Raw genomic sequence first — 25943 nt, forward strand, 5'->3', positions numbered from 1 at the left:
GGAGGAAGCAAAAGGCGATTTGAATCGCCAGAGGAGACTCCAGCTCTCCCTACAGTCCAGCAGCAGAACATTCGGTGAAAAGAAATAGAACAATAACGGTGGATGAAAAAAGAAAGCAGTCCGAGTAAACACACTGAAAAAAAACAAGGAGCATTAGAAAAAAAAATATATTTATGGTGTACCAAAAAAGGTACCTCACCTTTTGAAGGTGGTTTTAAACATACATAATCTGCGAGTTAGTAATCATTGACAGTCTACCAGGGTGGTTGTTAAATAGCTGTGCAATTTGTATCCTTTGTTTACCATAGTTTGCGCATATTCTTGAAGGGAGGTAATGTGTGTGGAGATGTAATTTTCATGCACAGACTGAGGGTACAGTTATATTTTGTTGAACACGTAAATTGCCAATTTTTGAATTACTAATTATTCTAGAGTAGGGAGTAATTGGTAAAATATGAGCCGCTATGGTTCCTGATACGAGAGATTAGCAATTGATCGCACTGCTCTTTTCTGTAAGATAAACAGCTGGGATTAGCAAGTCTTTAAGCACTTACCCCACACCAAATTACAATAGCTTAAACCAGAGTGAGCAAGAGTGAAGTACAACTGTTGCTTTAACCAAACTGGAAGGATATATTTGAGCCTATTTATAGTTCCTACTGCCCAGGAGGTGTTTGGCCTGATCTGATCAATATGATGGGACCAATTTAGGTTTTCTTGAAAGTACTCCTAAGAACACGTGGGTTATTACATCACCAATTTCATTCTGCCTAAATCGTGGGTTTAGCTCTCGACTGATGCTTTCAGTTTAGAGCGCAGCTCTTAGGCGCCCGTTTCCGGCTTGAGCGGCGTCGGCGTAACTGCGCGGTGCATGATGGGAAATGTCCCATAATGCACCGCGTGAGCCTCCCCCCCCCCAGGGTCACGTGACCCCTACCTCCCCGAGGTCACGTGACCCCCCCCCCTCCCCCGATGACGTCATCGTCACTGACGACGTCACCGGCACCTGCATCGTCATCATCACTGTTGTCGTCATCAGTGACGTCACCGACATCCGCATCGTCATCATCACTGATGACGTCATCAGTGACGTCACACCGGCAACCGCATCGTCATCATCACTGATGACCTCACGGACATTCCCATCGTCACTGATGACGTCATCAGTATCCACATCGTCACTGATGACATCATCGGCATTGTCATAGTCACGTGACGTGACCCCCGGTCAGTTGACCCCCCCCCCCAGTACCCTTCCCTCCTCCTCCTCAAAAGCTGCGCTCTAATTCGGCATTACAGGGAGTTTTAAATTACTCACTTTTTTAGCTCTAAACATTGTATACTTAGTTTTTTCAGTGTTTTGTTCTAGTTCATTACATCCCAACCACATACTCAATTCTATTAACCAATTGTTAGTTTTTCCAGCTCTTCTATGTTCATACCAGAAAAAAATCTCATCTCCACGTGGTGAATGATGTTGATTGGGGCGAAGCTCTGGTGGTGCTTGTCTGCGTAGATGCTGAGCCGCAGCATGTCGAGCCTTTCGTCCGTTTTCATCCACGTCACGCTGCGGTCAAATGCTCAAATGTGTATATAACCACGTTCCATACCACACATTCTCTTTCTGACATGGATGAAAACGAATGAAAGGCTCGACATGCTGCGGCTCAGCATCTACGCAGACAAGCACCACCAGAGCTTCGCCCCAATCAACATCATTCACCACGTGGAGATGCGATTTTTTTCTGGTATGAACATAGAAGAGCTGGAAAAACTAACAATTGGTTAATAGAATTGAGTATGTGGTTGGGATGTAATGAACTAGAACAAAACACTGAAAAAACTAAGTATACAATGTTTAGAGCTAAAAAAGTGAGTCATTTAAAACTCCCTGTAATGCCGAATTAGAGCGCAGCTTTTGAGGAGGAGGAGGGAAGGGAAAACTGCTTGTCATCAGTGCGTAGGGCAAACCAACACGTGGCAGCGAACGCACGTGTCCATCAACGGCTCACGGGCTCAGGGGGAACGTCCTAAGAAAACAAGGCGTGGCACACTTCGTCGAGAGGGTTGCTGTCGAGCATGGCCACGATGTCGTCCATCTTGTCTGTGACGGGCGCCTTGAAGGCGGCGGACCTGTCCACAGTCAGGCGACTTCGCACCAGGTGCAGGGAGAAGTCCTCGTACCAGAGCTCAAGCACAAGGCGGCCATGCTCGCCCGTGATCTCCAGGCACAGGTCGACCAAGACGTAGTTGCACGCCCCGGCTGCCTCGATCCCGCCGTCCGCAAGGAACTCTTTGCAGCCTCCGATGGCGCGGTCCAGCTGAAGACGCCGCAGCGCGTACGCCTTGATCCACTTTGTGTGGATGACCAGGGCCTCCGAGAGCGACAAACGTTTGATGTCCCGCAGCAGTGACCAGTGCAGGGGCAAGGGCATGTTTTCGCTGCCGCTGAACACGGCGAAGTTGCTGCCGTCCCGTCCGTCCACAACCCAGGTGTACAAGGCGTTGGAGGCCTCGAGCTTGAAGCTCAGTCGGCCACCCGGCAGTGACTCCATTTTCAGGCTGTTATCGAAGACCTGCACGTTCCACAGACGGTCTTTCCTGGTCGGCATTTCGGCTGGCAGTGTCGTTGCTGCGCTCTCGCTGGCCTGGCGTTTCGTCTGTCTCGGCTTTTGAGCGGAGTTTTCCTTCCTCGTTGACCTCGACATGGCGATGCCTCACCGACTTTGTAATTGCTGTCGAGCAGGTTCTCGCTGGTTTGTGCGGCGACTGCTTCGTTCTATCGACGGCGCTGATAGTACTCGTACTGTGTGACGTTTAGGACATTTTTTGTTTCTCAGAAAGTAATGCCTGGTAATGCCAGTAAGTGACGCCGTTCACGTTGCTCGCTGTTGCCGATTTCAAAGATGGTACGGAGAGTGTTGCCACATGGTTCCACCAAAAAACCGCCAAACGGCTGGAAGGTATAGCCCGAATATTGGGCAAGTTAAGTCCGTGATCCGAAGCGCAAGAGTCTGGCGTTCCATTGACTAAACGGACAGGAGTGCCACCGGAGAATGACACCCGAGCGTGCTCTTCGTGCACCGAGAATTTCTCGGAGCGCCAGTGACTTCTTCGCGCTCCGTGACTTCACATAAACAAACAAGATGGCTACCCTGCTCTTGAGACCGTCAAAACGAAAATAGCCGGACCACTGCCCCTTTTCAGTTGATTAGTGCTTAAAAACGATTTTACTTGAAAGCCAAGAGAGCAATTAGCATTCCGAAAAAGGTTTATTCGTGAATCTTTATTCCGACGACTGTATACTTCCTGCACTCGTGGTCCAAAACGAGCTTATTCCAGCGTCCAGTCGCGACGGAAGAGGGGGGGAAGGTACGTCTTTTTTTCGTCCTCAGATGACTTACAGAATACTGTGCAAAACAGCTCCTCATCATAGATCAGTGCTGTCTCATTATCAACCTACTTAATTGCACTTGACGTTTGAGAGCGGGTCAGCTAATTGTGATTGGTCAACAGATTGCACACGACCATATGGACCGCGCTTCAAAGATTTTCATTTTCGCCGTCTTGTACTTTTGCCTTCGAAAACCCTCCTTGCTCCACAGCTTTGCTCTATTCGTGCTCCCATGTGATCCATTAGAGTACATTCGGAACATAGCCATGGTTAATAGTACATAAGAACACGTACAGATATCCCCCGCCCCCTTTTATTGATAGCAACTCACCGGCACAGCTGGACGATCCAGAACTCCGTGGTCGATATATATATATATATAAATGATCTAAAGGTATCTACGCGTGACACACGTTCAGAACTTTGGTGCAGCGTCTATTCTTGATCGGTATCCAAGCGTGCTAAGGCACAAAGATACAGCACTCGGAGTGCCAAGGAAGCTTTGATGACGCCGCGAGACCGGGCGGTGGAGAAAAGCTCACCGGAGAAAAGCTCACCGCAAAACCGGCAGATGCGGAGAAAAGTTCACCGGCCTTTGAGCGGATGCGGAGAAAAGCTCACCAATTTTTTTTTCTTAGCTTAGCGGATTGTGCGTCACACGTGGCAATTTAGCACGATTAGAATTCGTCACTTCATTAAAAATAATTGTCCTTTTTTGTAATATTCTTGAAATTTATTGGGCATATTTACCGATTCCTCAGAAATTAGTAATTACCCGTTCTGAGTATTATTGACGCCGCAAGTGTAAAATCAGAACATCAGAGGTACCGACAGCGCGCTGTCAAGCAATTGTTGTTTCTTTTACGGGTGTAAAAGAAACAACAATTGCTTGACAGCGTTGTTGGTACCTCTTTCAGATAAAGAGGTTTGTTTTCTGTGAGCTAGTATGAATAGCGGTGTGAGAACTGTTTCAGCTCCAAAGATTGTATGGTGCCTGACAGATTGAGTAGGTGTTTGTTCATCACAATCAGTGTCCACTGTGCTGTTTTCTTTGTTATTTTCAGTAATAAAACTTTAGTTGTGAGAACAGCTTCGTCCTCTCCTGTTTGTTGTCTTCACTCCGTCTTCGTCGTTTGAGCGGTTTTCATCATGTATACTGCTTACCAACACGTCCAATTCGCTACCTTACAGAACACTAGTTGTTATGTAGGTCACGAGTAACAACGGTGACAGTTTGCAGCTCTGAAGGTCATGTGTGGCTCGCCGTAAAAGGGCACTATCACACAAAGGCAAAGTGTGGAAACACCAGCACGAACGGCTTGAAAACGTGCATGTCCGTGGGAGAAAAAAAACTCGATATCCCAGTGACCGTTCTATCCTGTTTTCAAAGGTTAACAAAAGCTTCATAGAGATTTTTGGGCACCCCGTTGTTGCGCATGCGCATTTGTGATTTTCGGCATTTACCGTTTTGCTTTTTTTAGGTTTTAGGCAGACATTATTAAGTTTTCGAACTTTTTCCTGTTCTCCAGGTTCATAAAGTTTTCAGTTAGGCTTTCGTTGCCTAGAGAGCAAACCACGAAAAACAATCGCCCGCAATTATTAGTTGGGAGCAATATATCCGATAAGCTCAACAAATATTACAAAAAAGGACATTTTCTTTTTTATAAAGCTGATACATTTTAATAATAATGAATTGATATATGTTAGGCATGATACAATAGCCTCCATATGAACAGAAGAAAAAAAAAATCGGCGAGCTTTTCTCGGTTTACACTCAATTGCCGGTGAGCTTTTCTCTGCATCCGCCGGTTTTGCGGTGAGCTTTTCTCCGGTGAGCTATTCTCCGGTGAGCTATTCTCCGGTGAGCTATTCTCCGGTGAGCTATTCTCCGGGATTCGCGAGACCAGCGCCACTTCCTTTCGACGTACGGCTTCACGCACATCGCACTCGCAAAACACATCCACACGGCGTCGATTCTTGGTCGGTATCCAAGCGTGAGAAGGCACAGAGACACAGCACTTCGGCGTGCCAAGGAAGCTTTGAACACGCCGCCAAGCCGGCGAAACTTGCTTTAGACGAGTTGTGGCTTTTTCCTGCGACATTGCGCTTTCGTAAAATTTTTCACGTATTCACAACAGCAAGTCTCAACGGTACACAGAATCTTTAAAAACTTCTTCGGCGAATGACGACGAACGAAGAGAAAACGTGTTTACAGCACGCTGGAGAACTGCAGCCAAACGCTGGCAAAACCGCAAATTGCATCCCAGCAAGGAGGATAGAAGGGTAGGAGAGGGCATGACGTCGGCCGCGTAGCCTCCACAAGCCATGCTCCCTTGACGCCTCGCCTCTTTCTCATTTTCCTCCTTACTCTCTTCACTTACCATGCCAACGTGACCATATCACGTGACCGTAGCTAGCCTTCGTCTTGTTATGGGGTACTAGAATACACCACAGTCTAGCCTTCGATCTGATAAAACCTACCGGACGGAGCGCGCGCAAGCCTGCAAGGAGTCCTTCTACAATCAACCATCCATCTCACACGTGACATGTCACGCGCACCAATCGCCAGAGAGATCTGCGGTCACGCTGGGCACAAAATCGTTTAAACTTTTTATGACTAGGCTTCACCAATATTGCAACGTGCCCCATCCTAGTACTTATAACCTCCTTGCATCCCAGATTCCCAGCGAGGTTGCGTCCGGTGGCTTCACTTGAGATCAGCGAGTGGCGCTAACAGTGTCGCACATTTTATGTTCACTGTAGCACCTCTCGCTAACGTAGGCACTGCGCGCATTATTATTTTTTTTTCCGCATAGCAACGCATGTTTAAAGTGACGGTGTAAATTGTTGTTCTTTGTCATGCAAATGACTCAATAAATGCGTCAACGAGTGCGAAAAATGCTGCATCTGTTTCGATTCCCTGGAAGACGCTGACGACAAGTAACGGACTGTCAACTGCTGGACACAAAGTAGGCAAGCAGAACTTACAATTCTTTGCCATAAGAAGTGGCATGGCACGCGCGAACCGTAAATTTGTGACCAAAACCTACCGCGGTACCGCGGTAGGGAGCAGCGCTAAGGCACGGGCAAGGAGGATTGGGCACGGGGGCTGGGTCTGTGCCATGTTGGATTTTCAGCGGCTTCGCCTTCGCAAACGGCTATGAGGGCACTGAAGCTAGCTGACGGCGTCAAAAGTCATAATTAAAACGTTAGCGCTCAATTTTATGAAGATAATTATCGCTTTTTATTTTAGTTTTTCAATCTATTGATAGGGCAATGAGTAGCTGGTTCGTTGTAGTAATGGGCGCCTCCGACCACGGAAGCGCTGCTGAGCTCCCAGTTTACCCAGAAATCGACTCCATTGGGCAGCCATTGGGTCTATGGCAGTATCCTGCCATAGACCCAATGCACACTTAGATTGACCTAAGGTCAATATAAGTGTGCAGTTACACACAAGAAGTGTGGGAGTAAACAGCGTGAAACGTCAAAATAACATTTCTGACAAAATCAAGGAACGAACGCAAATGATTTAGGCTAGATGGCGCAAGCTGTCTTCTAATACAAAGGTTGCAGTCGCTGGAATTATTTATCCAGTTATCCAGTCACGGAACCAGCCAACACAATCCAATCCGTACCGCCTTTGAAATTGGCGGCAGGGCGACAGCGGCGTCAGTGAACAACGTGAGCGGCGTCACTGTTTTACTGGCATTACCGCATTACTTTCTGAGAAATCACAAAGGTCGTGAACGTCGCACAGTTCGAGTACTATCAGCGCCGTCGATAGAGCGAAGCAGCTCGCCGCACAAACCGGCGAGAACCTGCGCGACAGCGTTTACGAAGTCGGTGAGGAGTCGCCATGTCGAGGTCAACGAGGAAGGAAGACACCGCTCAGAAGCCGAGACGGACGAAACGCCAGGCCAGCGAGAGCGCAGCAACGACGCTGCCAGCCGAAACGCCGACCGGGAAAGACCGTTCGCGCAACGTGCAGGTCCTCGATAACGGCCTGAGAATGGAGTCACTGCCGGGTGGCCGACTGAGCTTCGAGCTCGAGGCCTCCGGCTCCCCGTACACCTGGGTTCTGGACGGACGGGACGGCAGCAACTTCGCCGTGATCAGCGGCAGCGAAAACATGCCCTTGCCCCTGCACTGGTCACTGCTGCGGGACATCAAACGTTCGTCGCTCTCGGAGGCTCTGATCATCCACACCAAGCGGATCAAGGCGTACGCGCTGCGGCGTCTTCAACTGGACCGCGCCATCGGGGGCTGCAAAGAGTTCCTTGCGGACGGCAGGATCGAGGCAGCCGGGGCGTGCAACTACGTCCTGGTCGACCTGTGCCTGGAGATCATGGGCGAGCGCGGCCACCTCGTGTTCGAGCTCTGGTACGAGGACTTCTCCCTGCATCCGGTGCGAAGTCGCCTGACTGTGGACGGGTCCGCCGCCTTCAAGGGGCCCGTCACAGACAAGATGAACGAAATCGTGGCCATGCTCGACAGCAACTTGCTCGACGAAGTGTGCCACGCGCTGTGCTCTTAGGACGCTCCCTCGGAGCCATTGACGGACACGTGCGTTCGCTGCCGCGTGTTGACTTGCCCTACGCACTGACAACAAGCAGTTTTCTCTCGTCGTCGAGAAAAGCTTGGCCGGCTGTCAGCCTCGTTATTAATGCGTCTCATGGAGCGAGCCGACGTCATCAGCTTTGAAACCACGCCAAGCCAGCTCCCACTAAAAAGTCTCTTGGTGTTGTGTCGTTTACCCGCAGTCTCGGGTTTCTTTCAACCATGTGCAATGTACACCAGCTCGTTTGCGCCCTTACATTTTGCTCAGCTTCCATTCGCCAAAGAACCACGGCACCTCTTACAGCGCTTCGATCCCATTGGCTAGCCCGCGTTGACCAGGCTCCCATTCGCCGGACACACAGCACCATGGAGTGGCCGGTCGTTGAAACTGACTCGCAGCATCAGTTTCAACGAACGGCCACCATATGGCGCTGCGTGTCCGTCAGCACTAGAGTTCCTGTATAGGCTCCCTACGGGAGCCAGAGTTGCGCATTTGTTTTCCCCGCGCCGCCACGCCGCTATTCGCCGAGATCCATCACGTGAGGAGCAAAGCATCCGGTGGCGTGCAAGAAAGCCACCTTTACGGTCGCTCCGCCAACGTTTCTCTTGCCCCGGCGTATGTTTCCCTGCTTTCCGCCTCCTTTTCCTCCTCTCCTGTTTTCCATGCGCGGCGGCGCGCGCGGCGCCGCTGTTCGCCAAATTTAGTCACGTGAGGAGCAAAGCATCCATCTCGTGCGGGAAAGCCGGCTCTACGGCCACGCGCCGAGGCTGAATGCGCAACTCTGCTACCGTAGGTAGCATATACAGGAACTCTAGTCAGCACCAGTCAGCGCGCCAACACGCGTACAGTAAGAATGATGTGCATGTTTTCGCATTCACAACTCATAAGAAGTGCTTAGGTGTACCTCAATCTTTTTTTTCCCTTATCATATTCTCTTTCTGTTCTTCTAAATGTCATTTTCTCTCATTCAGCCATTCACCCAGATATATACTTCTCCACATGTTCTATTAAAGTGTCGTATTTCCAGTGCCATTATTTGTGACTTGTCGCTACTGAATTTCAGGCGCAGCGAGTCGCTTTGCTCTTCACAGATTTTTATGAGCCTTTGTAATCCAACCCGGCAACCTGCTAGCAGTACACTGTCGTCTGTGTAGAAGAATCCTGGTATAACTTGGTAGGCTTTTTTCCCTCTCTCCATATACGACAGATGAAAACCTAAATTGCACTCTTCTAATTTATTTCCCATTTTACTCAAGTATATATACTTGAGTAAAATGGGAAATAAATTAGAAGAGTGCAATTTAGGTTTTCATCTGTAATTATAATAAAAAATGAAAGCCGTTTGCAAATCCCTGTAACGCCGAATTGGAGCGCAGCTCTTGAGGAGGAGTAGGGAAGGGTACTGAGGGGGGTCACGTCACCTGCGGGTAGTCACGTGACCTCGGGAGGGGGGGGGGGGGGGAACGTGACCCCCCCCGGTTACGCCGACGCCGCTCAGGCTGGAAACGGGCCCCTAAGAGCTGCGCTCTAAAAGCAGGAAAGACAACGGGCAACCAGCCCCCCCCCCCCCCCCCCCCCCTTTTTTTTTCCCCCTATTGCGTTTTCGACCCGCGGTGGCCAGACTAGCTTCTGATTGTCCATTTACCCGCAGTTTTCTTGTCGGAAGACGCACTCGTTGAGGTACACCTCGCCGTTGGATCCGCACACGGGCTCGTAGATCTCCGGACAGGTCTTGGGACAGGCGTCCAGCCTCCGGGACTCTGCGCGCCATCGGATTGGAATCAATCGAGGACGCAGTACAGGTTTTTCTAGGCAGATTCGTACCTCGCACTTTCGCTATGCAGACAGCCAAATCTTGCGTGCCAATCCGCTTTCTGTAAAAGAAGAAAAGGTACACTCTTGCTTCATAAATCGACAAACAACCGCCGTTAACGTGCGTCCATTCAACGGGGCGGCGACGAGAGGCGGGCAGACTTCTCCAGTGTTCCAAGAACAAAGGGCGTCAGAGGGAAAGGGCACATACCTCCCTCGCTTTCCCACAACGCTCTCCGCAACCCACTACGATACCCGGAAATCTACAGTCAAGGGCATCGGCGCGCAGGCGCAGTAGCGGCTTCTTGGTTGCGGAGGGCTTAGCGGAGGGGAAACACGGTCTACGAAAACCAAAGAAAACTCCCTATTAGTGGCATGCAACGGCAGCAGCCGTTCTCTGAAACACATTTCGCGACGGTGACTTCTTTCTTGACTGTTGTAGTGTTGTCGACCCCGACGTAATCTCTGGCAACCACCTGAAACTACTCCGGTCTGTCAGCTCGGGAGGACTTGTATGATAAACGTGGACCGACGGCGGCTCCCTTCCATAAGTGGCCTCATGGCGACTTCATCGTTCATAAAGCCATCTAGATTGGGCTGATGAGGCGGCCTGGGGGTGTTCGAGGGTGGATAAAAATTATATTTTGTATCGTCAAATTCATAATTATTTCATTCAAAATATATGTATTTGATTTAAATCGTACTGAAATCATTCTTTTTCTAAATATGCCTCCCAAACAATTGCCGTCGGTAATTTGAGCTCAGCTCGCTGGAACACTATTGATAATGAATATAAACAAGTCTGCAAGCTATTTCAATTAGGGCAATCAATCATTACTGTTTTAAACGTTAGAGAATATTCTATAAGCCTTTCATTGCCATAATACCACATAAACATATCACAATAAAAGCCACTTGAAATGAGTGGAACCACCTTCTCGCATCTTTAGTGTCAATATCATCGGTGAATTAATTTAAAATTGTGATAAGCAATCATTTTTGCAAAATGATCGGTAATGAAGTGTCCTTCTGTTTGTTTTGCTTTGTTTTCTATTAGTGGCATGTCTGTTAAACCTGGACCGCTCATGCTTTCACTGCGTTTTCGGACTTCATCCGTTGATATTTCCCATTTTCTTTTTGTTTAGCCCCTCCCCTCTGTGATGGCTTCGGGTCCTGAAGGTATTGATATAAATAACAATCAAATATCCAAATCTTGCGAAGCAGACTTGATTTTATACCAGTTTGAGGATAATCAATGATACACAAACATCTCCACCCAGCGGTACAGCCTCAATCTAAAATGCTGCCTACCAGTAAGGTAAGAAAATGCCCCGTGTTGGTCAGTTAAAATGATCTCAGCCAGAATGAAGCGAACGGTGCTTGCATATGTTGTACCTTATGTTGTACCGCAGCGAAGGCTAGAAGCGCGAGCTCATAGTGTTGGCAGCTGCCCTTGGAGCACGGGAGCTTGTGCCACCGAGATGTGCCCTAGAGCAAGGAGCTCGCGCATGTTGCCTTTCCTGCGGTACAACACAAGGTGAAACAGAGATACATTTGCAACTGTTGCGTTCGCATGCAACCGAAACGACCGTATAGGGAGTATTCACTGGCGGCCATAGCTGTGTGCGCGAATGCTGAGCGCGTGCTGATGGCGAGCTTCCACGGTTCTTTTGCAACGTGCATTCCGCACCATCAAGAGTGCCGGTCTTAGCAGCCTATTGATGTGAGCTCGTCCTGAGCATGTGCTTTAAACAGCACCCACAAATATGGCGTCCAGTGAATACTCCCTATAAGGACAAAGTCACCGGGACAAGTGTAAGCAGCAAGAGATGCGGGGTAGCTTCGCGAAGCGATTCATGTTTCACGGTTGTTGCGGTGTTTTGGCCGTTACGATCGTTTCAGTTACATGCGAACGCAACTGTTGTAAATGTGCGCACCAGCCTTTATGAACTACGAGGCGGCTTGCCGATGCAATCTACCTTCCGTTGGAGCTGCTGCAAAGGAGGCTTCGAGGTGCACGGGGGACAACCGCACAGCTGGTTCTCCGTTATCGTGTACTTGAAGGATTTAGTTTGTGGCTCTCCACAATACTGAGCTACCGAGAGCAAAGTGTTTGTGTTATCCATTTTTTGTTCCTCCGGCGTTCTATATATCTTCAAGGTTCCAATCTGCATGTCTGACTGAAGATCTCTTTTACTTAATCAATCGTTGATGTAAGCCACGAGTACTCGATCTCCATAGAAAGTAGCGAGAGGCGGAGACTCCAAATCCTAATAAACTGCTTTGGAAACTTTAAGTCAATCCATAAATTAAACAATTAATCGCACGTTTTATTGTGCCCCACAACAGCTGGCAGGCCTTAGGACTTACAGTCATGCAAACACTGAATAGCTCCACGCGACCTGGCTTTTTTTTTCTTTTTTTCTTTTTTGAGGAGCGCTTGACTGGTGGCTTACGTGAGAACTAGAGTTCCTGTATGGGCTCCCCGTAGGGTGCCTATACGGGAACCCTAGTGTGAACTAGCGCTGACGTCAAGAACAGGTAGTGGGAGCCCACCAACGCGGACTGCCGTTTTCATCTGTGCCTGTGTCGCCGCGGTTTGATTGAAAGGTGGAGAGGATTCTCGAAACAGCAGATAACAACGGCAGTTTGCGATGATGAGCTCCCCAGCTCCCCCCTATCTGCTCCACATGGACGAGTCCTGACGTCAGCGCTAGTTCACACGTAAACCACCAATCAAACTCTCCTTAAAAAAAAAAAAAAAAAGCTTGCTTGCGTGGATTTTTTTTAGCATCTGCATGACTGTATATAAAGGAAAAATAAATAATAATAACCAGTAGTTATTTGTAATACACTCCTCTCGAACTCCTCACCCCAGCATAGTGAAAATGTCCACGTCCGAATGATCTAATCTGTCATTTATAAGCTACATGCATGTCCATTGAGAGCCAGATTTGTCGTCGGGAAATGTCGGGTGAGGTACGTTTTACATCAAATTAGGAAGGTCTACGCGATTTATATCGTTAGTTAAATCGTAAAATAAATTACAAAAAAATCGTCTCGATTTTCTTTTTTTTTTTAGCATACATAGGCTTGACACATCAGAATGGACACCCCTCGTTCTTAGTTAGCGCCTTTGGTCCGGCCCATACTGTTTTAATCGTGCACATTTATTAAATGTGTAATGAGCGATTCTGGCAGGACAGGTTGCTGTTGAACTAATCTTGATTTTGCAACTTCCGTAATTTTAAACGTAGTATTTATTTTTCTCAAGCTGGTACAGCTTTCTCCTGGACGCCGTATAAAATCGATTCTCGATTCTCGATTGCAGGTTACCGGACAGTTTTTCGCAGTTCCAGCTTTTGGTTGCCCTTTCTCCAGTCAGTGACGGTGACTATATTCCGTCATTTGTTTTTTTCTTTTTAAATATTAAAATTTAGGGAACTTTTTTTTTTTGCTCTTATTTGCGTTTGAGAATCCCTTCCGTAATCTTGACAACTGCACAGTGCACACAGCGTGCCTCATCGCCGCTCTGTAAATTATTGATCTTATTCGCTTCGTACTTTCCTAGTCTACTATACGACACTTCCGGCACTTTCGCACCTCGCCTATTTGTCACGGTATTGACCCATACCTCGACTCACCGCAGAAATTCTCATACAGAAGTCTACTTTACGGATCTCTTCGCCTTAAAGGCCCTTTTGTCAGGGGGGTCATATTTCACGATTTTACGTAACGAACCGAAGGCGCAGAGAAAGAGAGAGAGGAAGCGAGTCAGCTTCTTTGACAAACCGTGCATTTTAGATCCCGAATTGGGCGTCAAGAGTCTTAACCGACGAAATAATCGCGCGGTCCAGAGTTTACGACACCCCGTTTCACTTTGTCCGACCAGATTCGACGATCGGACGTAGCCAATCAAGTGGCGTGAAAAGCGCATCCTGTCGGCGCTCGTCGCCTTACCGCCTAAACAAATCAGATTATTAAGTCACATACCGTCTAAACGAATAAATTATTAAGTCAAAGTAGACCGAAGAAATAAAATGATTGTCAGCTCCACAGTCGACTACCGGCGATAAGGGAACCATGAGATAACTGCGATCGTAGATAGAACCTTTTCGTCATTTTAACGCGTTATATTTAATGAAAAAAAAAAAAAAAAAACACAACATTACGCGTGCACTTTTGAAAAGGGCACGGAGTTATTTTTCTTTATTATCTATCACTAGCCAAGAGTTCCTTTTTCGAAAGAGAGAAAATGGGTGATCGCAGGATCGCAGGCTCTTCATTGGCATCGTCTGCTCGCGAGTCGAGTCGACACTGCAGACAGGCGAGACGATCTCCCCCTCTGGACCGATGGGTTTGATTTTCGAGACGATCTCCCCCCCTGGACCGATGGGTTTTATTTTCGAGCAAGTTTCAAAATATTTTATATACTACCCAGTGTACAATAAAAAAAAAAAAAAACACACACACACACACACACACACACACACACACACACACACACACACACACACACACACACACACACACACACACACACACACAAAAAAACAACAACAACAACAACAACGGAATTTCGGTTTTTGATTTAATAGAAATAAGGTGCGCGGTTGACGTTGAGAACGTAACGTCGCCTGAATCCAAAGAAGAATCAGAAAAACAAAACTTTTCTATCGGCGGAAAACCAAGAAATGATTTTGAGGGCATCTGTTCTGTCGTTTATTTCGGGGGAAAATAAAGCTACAATTTGTCAGCGAGGAAGACGAAACTGTCTTTCTTGCTGACAAGTTTTGCTTCTTTTTTTTTTTTTTAAATTCAAATTAGTGCTTCAGTCGCCGCAATGGCATCTCTTCGTTTGACGAATGGTAGGTCAAAGCGGACGTCGGCTCGTAGAAACATGTGAGTTTCCTGTTTTGTCGTTTGATCCAGCTGGCGTCACGTTTTCAGACATTCACAGTCTATCACCACCGCTACATAGCGTCGCATTCACACGGATTTTAAGCTTTCTGTAATAATGAATTTATTCGTGTAAGGAAAAGAAAAAAACGAAATAATATTTTTGTTTAATGGGAGCCCGTTGATAGCCGCGAGGGGAGACTCACCCGCAGTTCCTCCGCTGCATGATGCAGAGGTTAGGGTAGAACTTGCCGTCCCTCCCGCAGACCGGGTCGTAGATGTCCAGGCACTTGTCCGGGCAGAGCGGGTGCTGGCCGCGACACTTCTCCCAGTCCACCACCGTCACGGGATTCCTCCTGCTGAGCAAGAACATTGAAAAGCCTATAGAGACTATATACCGGGTGTTCCCTTTTCATTCGAACAGATTCATCACAAAACATTCGTGAAAGATGCGCTAATACGGTTTGTGCAGGTCAGTTATACGGCCAGGGGAACGTTATGTGGGTGGTTAATCTTTGCGATAACTCGGATGTTTAACTAAACTCCCTCAATTAACTTTTTGATCAGTAAAAATAATCACATGGATTCACTTTAGAAACATGCTGAACGTAATCGAAAACCACTATATCAGTCAATTTTAGAACGACTTGAAGGTCGTGGGAAACTCGGGGCTGAACCGAAATCACCACTCGTATAGCAGGCGCAAAGCTAGCAGTGGCGGAACGCGGATGATTAGATTATCATCGCGTTCCGCCGCTGCTAGTTTTGCGCCTGGTGCACCAGTGTAACCGCGGGCGGGTGTGCTAACCACTCCACCACTCCACCTGGACTTCCTGGCGTTTCCTATCTGTCTTATGAAGGAACAAAAAACTAAATGTATCCTTTGTCCACCAGCTTTTCTTAAAAAAAAATGGTTAATTACTTCTAAATTTGTACAAAGAAAAAGTTTCGAGTTGTCTTTATCATTCTTGCAAACCCGGCGCGCGTAGAATGTGTCGTCGTGCGCTGTAACTAATTAGTTCCGTGTTTTCGGTTATTTTTCTTTCTTCGAATTCGGAGTTTTTTCTTCTTTTTTTTTTTGGGGGGGGGGGGGGGGGGGTTCATTTTTTCCAACAAATTTAGAGTTCTTTGTGTAAATTGGTTAAGTTAGAAGCAATTTACGCACAATAAAAACAAAACACTGCATTTGCGGTAAACAACTAAACAAAACGAAAACACACCCAAATTAAAATATAAAAAATAAAACATAAACACCGAAAATACGAAACCCTATAGGAGTTATGACTTGTTAGGCTTGGATACGGGAAGCTTTGGGTGACTTCGGATCCCTTGCACACACCACATACTCAGGTGCTCCGGCGGCTTATCAGAACGATCGAGACAAGTTTACGTTTATTCGAGAGTAAAGATTTTGGGGAGTGAGAAGATTCCATGTGTTTTGCTTCTTCCGAGTTCTTTGTTGAGTTATTAGCGCTCTTTCTTTCTTTATTGGTTTTCCATTTCATACAGAATGGAGGAGGCCGAGGAAAAAAGCTACAAACGCAGATTGTGGGGCCCTCGGCCCCCTTTAAATGATGGCAGCATTGGACTCACAAAACACTCACACACAGTAACAAAACACTTCCTGGTCAATCAGATTCACTCATTCGATACAGCTCCACACATTAGTACACAGTTGCAATTTAACATGATTAGGTCGGGTAAGGAACACAAAACAATTCTAGGAAATAGCTCGTTTTCATCTCAGGCAGTTCTAAGGGCACCGGTATCAGAAAATGAACATAAAAGATATCTCAGTTCAGAAGGGGTTATAGAGGATATATCGGTGCCAGCCTCCTCAAATGAATTTAGTAGTCGAGGCAAAGTATTCCTAAGCATTTGGTCACCATAATTTGTCCGAGAACGAGGAACTATCCATGGTTCTGGAGTTCGTGTTTTATGCGAAGGTTGCCTTTTTTCTAAGTTTCCTATTTCTAAGAGTGTAGAGGTATTTTTCCTAATGCTATAATAAAAATCTCGCATAAGCCTCCTTCGGTATATGTCATGAACTTTTGGAATGTTATATTTCTTGAAAAGGTAGTCAGTATGTTCGGTGTATGAGACATTGGCAATAACGCGTATCATTCTCTTTTGCATTAAATGTAATTTATGGAGGTTAGATTCTGTTGTTGTGCCCCATACAAGATGGCAATAGTTAATATGAGATACAAATAGCGTATTGTAGATTAATAATTTAACCGATTCCGGAAGAATATACCTATTTCGATTCAGTATACCAGCTATTTGACTAAGTTTGATTAGTACAAAGTTAACATGCTCGTCCCATTGCATGTTACTGGAGAAGTACGTGCCAAGCACTTTTATAGTGTCCAAAACTTCGATGTTTGTGTGATTAAACGCTATGTTATGATGCAATGGGATAGGCGTTCCTCTTGTATAGAAGAAAACGGCTTTAGTTTTATTAGAATTAACTTTTAGACGGTTCTGTTTTGACCAAGAGGTTAATTTACGTAGAACATCATTTGCCATATTGGTTATCTCGGCGTAGGAGCTGGACGATAGAAATATGCTAGTATCGTCCGCATAGATTATAAACTTCGCCTGTTGACATATATGTACGATATCATTGACGTATAAGTTAAAAAGCAACGGGCCAAGAATGCTACCCTGAGGCACACCAGAGATTATTTCTTTGCTTTTAGACGTTAAGCCATTCAGAAAAACGAATTGTCGCCTTCTGCCGAGATAGGATTTTATGAACTCAAGTGGTAGACCCCTTATGCCATACCGCTCAAGCTTTTTAACTAGAATATTGTGATCGATATGATCAAAGGCCTGGGTAAAATCAACAAAAATGCCCAAAGTCAGAAGCTTCTGCTCGAAGTTTTGTAAAATATATTCTTTTTGCTCAAGAAGAGCCAGCTCCACAGACTTATTTTTTTGGAATCCATACTGAGCTTTAGTTATTAGCTGATATTTTGCACAAAATGACGATATTTGATTTAAAATAACTTTTTCTAAGCATTTCGAGAAAATTGGAAGGATAGAAATTGGGCGATAGTTCTTTATGTCTAACCTATCACCTTTTTTATATAGTGCTGTAACTTTGGCAACTTTCATTTTGTCTGGAAAGGTTCCTGTGGAAATACATAAGTTGTATATATGAACCAAGACATGGACGATTTCATTAATTACGTACTTGACAGGTCTTATCTGAATACCGTCAGCATCACGGCTGCAAGAGTTCTTGAGTCCAAGAAAGGTTGAACATACCTCTACACTGTCGGTTGCATGTAAAAAAATACTGCTTTCGTTTCCGGACAGGGAGTAACTACAAGACTCATTTGAACACAGTTCAGGTTCTCTATGGACAAAATAATGGTTAAACGCATTCACTAGTTCAACTCCTGTCAGTACGCGTCCATTGAGAGAAATTCTTTCTATTGTTTCAACATTCTGTTTTCGTTTCATGACTACACTTAGCTTGCTCCATAGCTTATCTGTGTCCCCTGCACAGCTAGAAAAGAGGTTCATGTAGTAAGCTTCCTTGGCATTCCTTAACTCTTTAGTTAGTTTATTACGATAGACCTTAAACGTTTCCAAGTCTGAAGGGATCCTTTTCTTAATAAATGTTAGATAAAGCCTCTCCCGCTTCTTAATTTTCCGTAAGAGCTCTTTTGTTAACCAAGGTTTCCGAAATTTCTTATTGAATTTGCGCTCCTTATTGATAAAGTGCTTCTTATATGCTGCAACAAATATGCTGAGGAAAATATTATAAGCTATATTGGCATCTCCTTGTTGAAAAACTTCGTCCCAGCACGTATCCTTAAGCTCTTTCTGAAACTCGCTTAAGGTCTTTTCGTTAATAAGCTGGAATGTTACGTTAGTATTAGCTTTTTCCTTTTCAAGGGGGGTTGTTCGAACTGACAAACAAACAGGCATATGGTCACTAATTGGACAACTCAAAACTCCACTAATCATACACGATGGATCATAGCTTGTTAAGAAAAGATCAAGAGTTGTTTGCGTCGTTTCAGTAATCCTTGTAAATGACTCAATAGCATTCGTACACCCATTCGAAAGGAACACCCTCTCAAAATCTTTTTTCCTCGCGCTATCAGAATTCATATCGATATTAAAATCACCACCTATTATGACGTTTTGTCTGCGGTAACTTGCACAGGCCAACATATTTTCTAGGAATGAAAGAAAAACATTCAAAGCACCATCTGGTGGCCGATAGCACACCGCAAAAATTATATCCCTTGTCTCGGCACACAACACTTCATAATCGTCGGTTGAAGCAGAATACTCTTTCAGCAATTCACATGACATTGAATCATTTATGAGCAGTGAAACCCCACCCCCACGTCGTGAAGTTCTATTAAGATAGTATGTTCTTTTTTGAGGCAACTGAAAGATGGCAACATCGTTTGAATACAATGTTTCAGTCAACATAATAACATCCCAATGCTTATCGGCATCAGCAAAGAAACTTTCAAGTTCTGTTAACTTGCTATTTACAGACTGCACATTCATATGCAGACAACTCAGTCTGTCTCTCCGTAATCCGAGAGACGCAAACCATTCTTCTTTAGTAGTATGGCCCAACTGAATCATAAAATGTTAAAAAAAAATAAAGGAAAGACAGCTTGAGGTGACTGACTATCTACCGCAGGACACGTAGGTCATCCTCGCATTTTATAATTGTTGCCGAATCGCCAGTCGCTCTACGCACGAGGATTTTTCCATTCGCATGCCATGCGTATTTATAGCCCGATTGTTTGAGCCATTCTTTGGCAGCTGAGAGAAGTCCCCTAGAGCGGGAGGTCATATTTTCACAGATGAAAACCCTATCCTCGCTGTTTCTCAGGACTCCCCTTTTGGCCAGCCACGTATCCCGCAGCTCCTGACGCGCGAAACGCACGATGATTCCACGTGTCCTTCCGGGCCTAGCTGGAAGCCTGTGAACAGCGGAGATGTCTTCCCCGGCCAAAGTACCAACTTCTAGTCTCACTGCTAAGTCGTTCACCTTACTCAAAAGGTCTTCGCCGTCGGTGTCAGGGATCCCATGAATCTCAATGTTAATCCGCCTACTACGCCACTCGAGTGCATCAACGTCCAGCTGCAGCTGGGCAAGGGCCTGAGGTCCGCTGGATTTTTCAATTTTTTCGACTCTATGCTTGACATCTTTAATTTCTTGGTCGTGATTTTCGAGGCGACGCTGTATGGAGTCGAATTGATCTGAGAGCAATTGAACAGACTGTTCAAGGCCATCGACTTTGGCCGGCAGCTCAATAAGCAAACTCAGCTTTCTGTCAATCTCCACCAGCCTCCTGAGCATGTCACCCTCAGCTCTCTGACCCTGGCCAGCAGTAGCGCTCTTACCAACCTCACACCGACATGACTCGCACTTCCAGTTCTTTTTGAAGGACTCGCGTTTTGTTTTAAAGACAGCATCAGTTACCCCAGAGCAAGTTCCGACATGAAAAGCAAACTCGCACTCAGCACAGTTAAGGACCTGAGAGTCGTCCCGCAACACAATTCGACAGGCATAGCAACGGGTCATCTCAAGCAGCAACGTAACAGTTACAACTTTGGTAGCAGCAGCAGAGCTAACTACAAGGGGGATCTAAAACAGGAAAGTAACCAACCTGTGAAATACAGAAGAATGCTCAGAAAGGCCGTGGGTGATGCGCTCCGCCGCTGCCACCAAAGTGAGTGAAAACGCCCCTCGCTCCAGCGATGTTGTTGATCTTGAGCGATAGTGGCGGTACACGCTGATTGACGGACTTAAATTGGCTCGAAATTTAAAATCCTGAACGGATCTCCGAGGTACTGAGGACAGTCGGGCCGAACAGCACAAGACGGGCAGGTCAATCCTCGGGACAGCGGCACACTCTCCGAAGTCCTGTCGACGGTCGGGCCGAACAGCTCAAGACCGGCGGTTCAATCCTGTGAAATACAGAAGAATGCTCAGAAAGGCCGTGGGTGATGCGCTCCGCCGCTGCCACCAAAGTGAGTGAAAACGCCCCTCGCTCCAGCGATGTTGTTGATCTTGAGCGATAGTGGCGGTACACGCTGATTGGCGGACTTAAATTGGCTCGAAATTTAAAATCCTGAACGGATCTCCGAGGTACTGAGGACAGTCGGGCCGAACAGCACAAGACGGGCAGGTCAATCCTCGGGACAGCGGCACACTCTCCGAAGTCCTGTCGACGGTCGGGCCGAACAGCTCAAGACCGGCGGTTCAATCCTGTGAAATACAGAAGAATGCTCAGAAAGGCCGTGGGTGATGCGCTCCGCCGCTGCCACCAAAGTTCGGATTGCGGGGAGACCCTTGTGGTAGCTGAAGTGTGGTCGCCGACTTTTAACGGCTGGAACAATTAATTACGTCGCAAGTGACCATTTGAAACCTCGAGTGAGCCTGCTACGGGTTACGCGTTCTTCATGTTGCCCTTGGCTCGAGCATGACACTTCGCATGACATCCTGCCCCTCAATACATTCTTTGATGATATGCCTTCTGGGGCTTATCACCCTTGCGCGCTGGAAAGACTTCCTGGAACACACAGAGTGGTAACCGACGTTTGCCAAGAGATTTGAAGAAGCCAAGTTTCTTATGAAACGTCGGCTGCCACTGGGTGAGTGCCATTAGGGCCATTTTTCTATGTCTTACCACCGACTTCGACAGGTTCATTTGTGGATGTGTGTGTTTTCTCGTCAATTGTAGTTTGTTCCCTCACCCTTAAGTACCCATAATCACTTCATGGTTTTGAGAAACGGCGTTGGACCTTCTCGTTTTTTTCTTCGTTTTCCGATGTCATATCTTATTTTTTGGAAAGTGAGAGTCGTTCGGTGTCACGCCCTGTCGTGGATGAAACAGCCCCTCGCTTCTCCAGCTCGTTGCTCGCCCTCTCGCGGCGGAAAAGGGAAGCGCTCTAGTGAGGGTCCCCGCGGTTCTCCCGATTAGCGGGCACGGCGGAACTGCTCGCGATCATGACTCGCGAAACGTCATTTCTGAATGTAAACAACGCTCTCCACGGTTCCAAGGTAGTGCGTGCTGCAGTCGCTATGGGCATGTGCCTTACTACTATTTAGAGTGTTTTAGTATTGCATATAAAAGCAAACGCAAGCGCCGGCCGTTTGCGTTGCCATGCACCCATTAAAGACCGTAATTTTTGGGCTCCGCGCACGGGTAGTGTGAAAGACGCAACGTTACCGCAGACACACGGTGCAATTGCGTTCGCTCGTGTACCCGATGATAAAACTCACATTACTGTTTCACCGGTTTTCTGATGCCAACGAAACGTGCTGCAGTGAGCAGACATGCAAGCGGGTTGGCGTTCCTTCGAACTGGAAAGGCTGAGATTGGCAAAAAAAGACGGAGCGTAAAAATTAAAGAAAATATATGTTCTGAGAAACGTTGTAATTGAAACACACACACACACACACACGCACACGCACGCACGCGCACGCACGCACACACGCACGCACGCACGCGCACACGCGCACACGCGCACACGCGCACACGCGCACACGCGCACACGCGCACGCACACGCACACGCGCGCACACACACCCACGCACACACACACACACACGCACACAAACGGAATATCTCTTGTATTTTTTGGGGCATTTGGTCCGGAAAGATTGGCGGCAAATTTGGAAGTTTTGCCGATTGTCAAAAGTCGCGACTTTGATAGTGCAATATGCTTTACTCAGAATTATTGCCATTCTACATGCATTTCTTGGGTCAGCTGGATTGTTTTCATATATTTTAGACTATTTTTATTTTATGACTCGTTAATTAAAAATGCTGCAATTGGCACCAGTGACAATTATTTTCGGACTTTGGACTGCCATATAGTTGTTTGCGCGTCTGAAATTAGATTATAAGCAACAAGCTCTAATAGAGTTTGAAAAACTATGTATTAAAATATCTTAATTGTATTAAATGAATATAATTTGCGAAAATGTAGGCCACACCCGAATCACAATAATGCGCTATTTAACAAGAACTGATTTTACAGAAAGGCCTCACCGTTTTTTTTTTTAGCTTAGGAAAAACTCTGGCATCGTTATCAAGATAGACTGGAATAATATAAAGTCATATGCGTCACGCGTTGTCTTAAAAAAAAAAAAAAAAACACTTTTGCTTTCTAACTTAGATTCTGTTTTTTTTTTTGTTTTTTTTTTTTTAGTGAGAACAGCGTTTTTTCAATTTACATGTTTCCTGAGCATATTCTAAACTGATCACTCCTGGCGATATGTTGTAAAATTTGAATTGATTCTGTTATTCGTGTGTTTAGAATAAATGGTAAAGCAATTGATAATCGAAATGCCCCAAAACCCATTAAAGGGCCCGCAGTTAATTATTTTACATGACAATTATCTGAGAGAGGAAAAGCAGCAAGAACACAAAAATATCAGCGCTGATTTTTTCAATATAACATTCTGATTCCTCTAAGGCGGAAGGAAGGACTTGCCTTTAAAGAGGCACTGAACCCTGCAAAATATTTTGAAGTGTCTGGATCGAACACGTATGTCGCAAAAGAAAGCTTCCGCACACCACTTCTTTAGCTTAATAATTACGTTGGAAAGCACAGCTTGCATTTGGAAGAGAAACCAAAATTAACACCTATAGCAAGAAATTCGATCCAGAATAAAACTTAGTTTCGGTTTCGTTCCTGATAAGCCTCTATCGTTCCAGCTGAGCCTCTAGCGTTTATTGTAATAACTCTATGGGCTCCGCTCGCGGTTTCACTCCATACGACCCATACGACCTCTGAAGAAACTACAGGGTGAAACAAGGAGAAGCCAGGCTCTTTAAATCGACAGGAAAATTCGGTTTTTAACCTATCGCGCTACGACTCTGTGCAGCGTTGCCCACAGATGGTGCATTATTTTTTTTTGTAAAACTTGCAAAGAGTGAACTTACCTGAGGAAAAAGTAAAGAAAGAAAAAGGCTTAGCTTCTATGGAAACGCAGCGACACCACCGGTCTTCAAACAACACGGCACCGTTTCGCACGGGAGACAAGAGATGGCGAAAGCGGTCGCGACGCTAACTGCCGCCAATGAACGAGCATACGACGCCGAGAGCCGGCGTCTTTAGCACACAAGGAACTGCAGTTCCTTGTTGTTACCGCGCCTGTTTTTGTTTCTGCGACTGTCGCCGCCTGCGGAACGTGCGCTGCTTTTAGTTTTGAGTCGAAAAGATTGTCTGCTAAAGACGCAGGCTCTCGACGCCGTATGCTCGTTCGCTGGCGGCGTTCGTTGCGCCATCCCTTGTCTCCCGTGCGAAACGGCGCCGTGTTGTTTGAAGACCGGTGGCTTCGCTGCGTTTTCATAGGAGCTAAGCCTTTTTCTTTCTTTACTTTTTCCTCAGGTAAGTTCGCTCTTTGCAAATTTTACAAAAAAAAAAAAAAAAAAAAAGCACCATCTATGGGCAACGCTGCACAAAGTCGTAGCGCGATAGGTTAAGAAACCGAGTTTTCCGGTCGATTTAAAGAGCCTGGCGTCTCCTTGGATCACCCTGCAGAATGAGCCTCCTGGCCTAAGTATTACGCGAAACACCGTTTTTGTTTTTAGGAAAAAGAGGTGATCTGCGGGCCTAACACCCTGGAAATTTGTGTCCCTGAGTGAAGCCAGCACACTAGACAGGCTCAGCAACTGGTATGCCAGCACGCAGTTGCGACCAAGGAGGATAGAAGGGTAGGAGAGGGCATGACGTCGGCCGCGTAGCATCCTCAACCCTTGACGCCTCGCCTCTTTCTCATTTTCCTCCTTACTCTCCTCACTTACCATGCCAACGTGACCACATCACGTGACCGTAGCTAGCCTTCGTATTGATATGGGGTACTAGAATACACCACAGTCTAGCCTTCGATCTCATAAAACCTACCGGACGGAGCGCGCGCAAGCCTGCAAAGAGTCCTTCTACAATCAACCATCCATCTCACACGTGACATGTCACGCGCACCAATCGCCAGAGAGATCTGCGGGCACGCTGGGCACAAAATCGTTTAAACTTTTTATGACTAGGCTTCACCAATATTGCAACGTTCCCCCTCCTAGTACATAAGACCGTTCCATTAGGGTCATAGCAGAGAGGGTAAAAGAGAAAATAATGCACTCCCCCTCTCACCCCGCATCTCGTCTCCTCCGCCGAGTGGGCTGCAGCTAGCGTCCGGCTGGCGTGCAAACTCTGTTCAAAATCGCGTCATTTTGGAACTTTCAAGCGCAGGTGCGCAGATTTTGGTATGCCAGTTGCCGTGTAATATTATGCTAGATAAAAAGACTCACAGGGTCCAATTGCGCTGTTACCTGCATGCAAATAAAAGAAAAAAATAGGGAGAACTGTGTCAGATTGGCCGGTCTCTTTGGCGAAAAGTAAATCCGGTTGCTGTACCTTTTTTACTATACAAAAGTTCGTACTGGGTGTAGGCCTTTAGCGACCATGAGTGGAAGTCTGAAATAATAAATAAAACGTGCTCTCCTGCCGCAATACAAGCAGTAGTTGAGGGTAGTACTGCCGGCTGACTCAACTGCAAAAAGATATGCTAGTTCATCATTTAGCAAATCAGAACAACAGAGAGCTATAGGCTGATTTTGGAGTAGCCACAACTATTCTAAGAACGCGAACCACTTCACAACGGCAGCCACGAGCGAGAGTTCGATGTTCGGTAGAGCCCACCGATACAGCCCAAAGATAAAGAACGGCAGCCTCCCGGTTTGTCGTCTGCTAGCGGAGTCGGGCGCGTGCCCTCTCTCTCGTTTTACCCCGCCGAACGAACCCGCTGAACTTCCCGGATGTGTGGAGAGGGCGCTGCGGTCGAACAAAATGGTGCCGAGCAGAGAGCGGTAAATGCACTTCTTTGGCTAAATGGAATGGTCCTCCTTGTCTGCGGCCCTCACTATAACCGCCATTTTGGAAAACGAGTGGCGCCACCTTTAGACAGTTGGAGTCGCGAATAAACGAGGGACGCTGGTTTATTCGCTCTGTTAAAGTGGAAGGAGGTGGGAGGAGCCTTCCCTGAACTCACTTGAGCCATATAATATACGAACCTGCAGGTCATCTGCTTCATGACGCATTCGCTGTGGTAGATGCGGCCGTCGGACCCGCAGACCGGAACCGGAAACTGTTCTTTGCAGACGCCGCCGCAAGCCCCCGTTCCTTTGGGTTCCGTGCCTTGCGGCGACAGTGCCGACGGAGCTGCCGAAAAATACAGACAATGCCGATATGCTTTTGCCAAAAAGTATGTACAGGGGACGGTTAT

At 46.6% G+C, this 25943-nt stretch overlaps 1 protein-coding gene across 2 annotated transcripts in view; it reads right to left on the bottom strand.

Annotated features, from left to right (window-relative positions):
• LOC8051601 (extracellular protease inhibitor 10) overlaps positions 1-25943 on the bottom strand; it is a 46509-nt gene that overhangs the window by 3152 nt on the left and 17414 nt on the right. Inside the window, exons 3-6 of one of the 2 annotated variants that reach the window (XM_029975470.4) lie at positions 25732-25879; positions 14870-15022; positions 9777-9826; positions 9598-9712 (exon numbers count right to left, since the gene is read on the bottom strand). In XM_029975470.4, coding sequence (XP_029831330.2) covers positions 9598-9712; positions 9777-9826; positions 14870-15022; positions 25732-25879 — 466 coding nt within the window. The remainder of the gene's footprint in view (positions 1-9597; positions 9713-9776; positions 9827-14869; positions 15023-25731; positions 25880-25943) is intronic. The other variant, XM_029975471.4, reaches the window with a different exon arrangement.

The sequence above is a fragment of the Ixodes scapularis genome, unplaced genomic scaffold, assembly GCF_016920785.2.
Source record: "Ixodes scapularis isolate PalLabHiFi unplaced genomic scaffold, ASM1692078v2 PGA_scaffold1__304_contigs__length_218370807, whole genome shotgun sequence".
Classification (NCBI taxonomy): Eukaryota; Metazoa; Arthropoda; class Arachnida; order Ixodida; family Ixodidae; genus Ixodes; species Ixodes scapularis.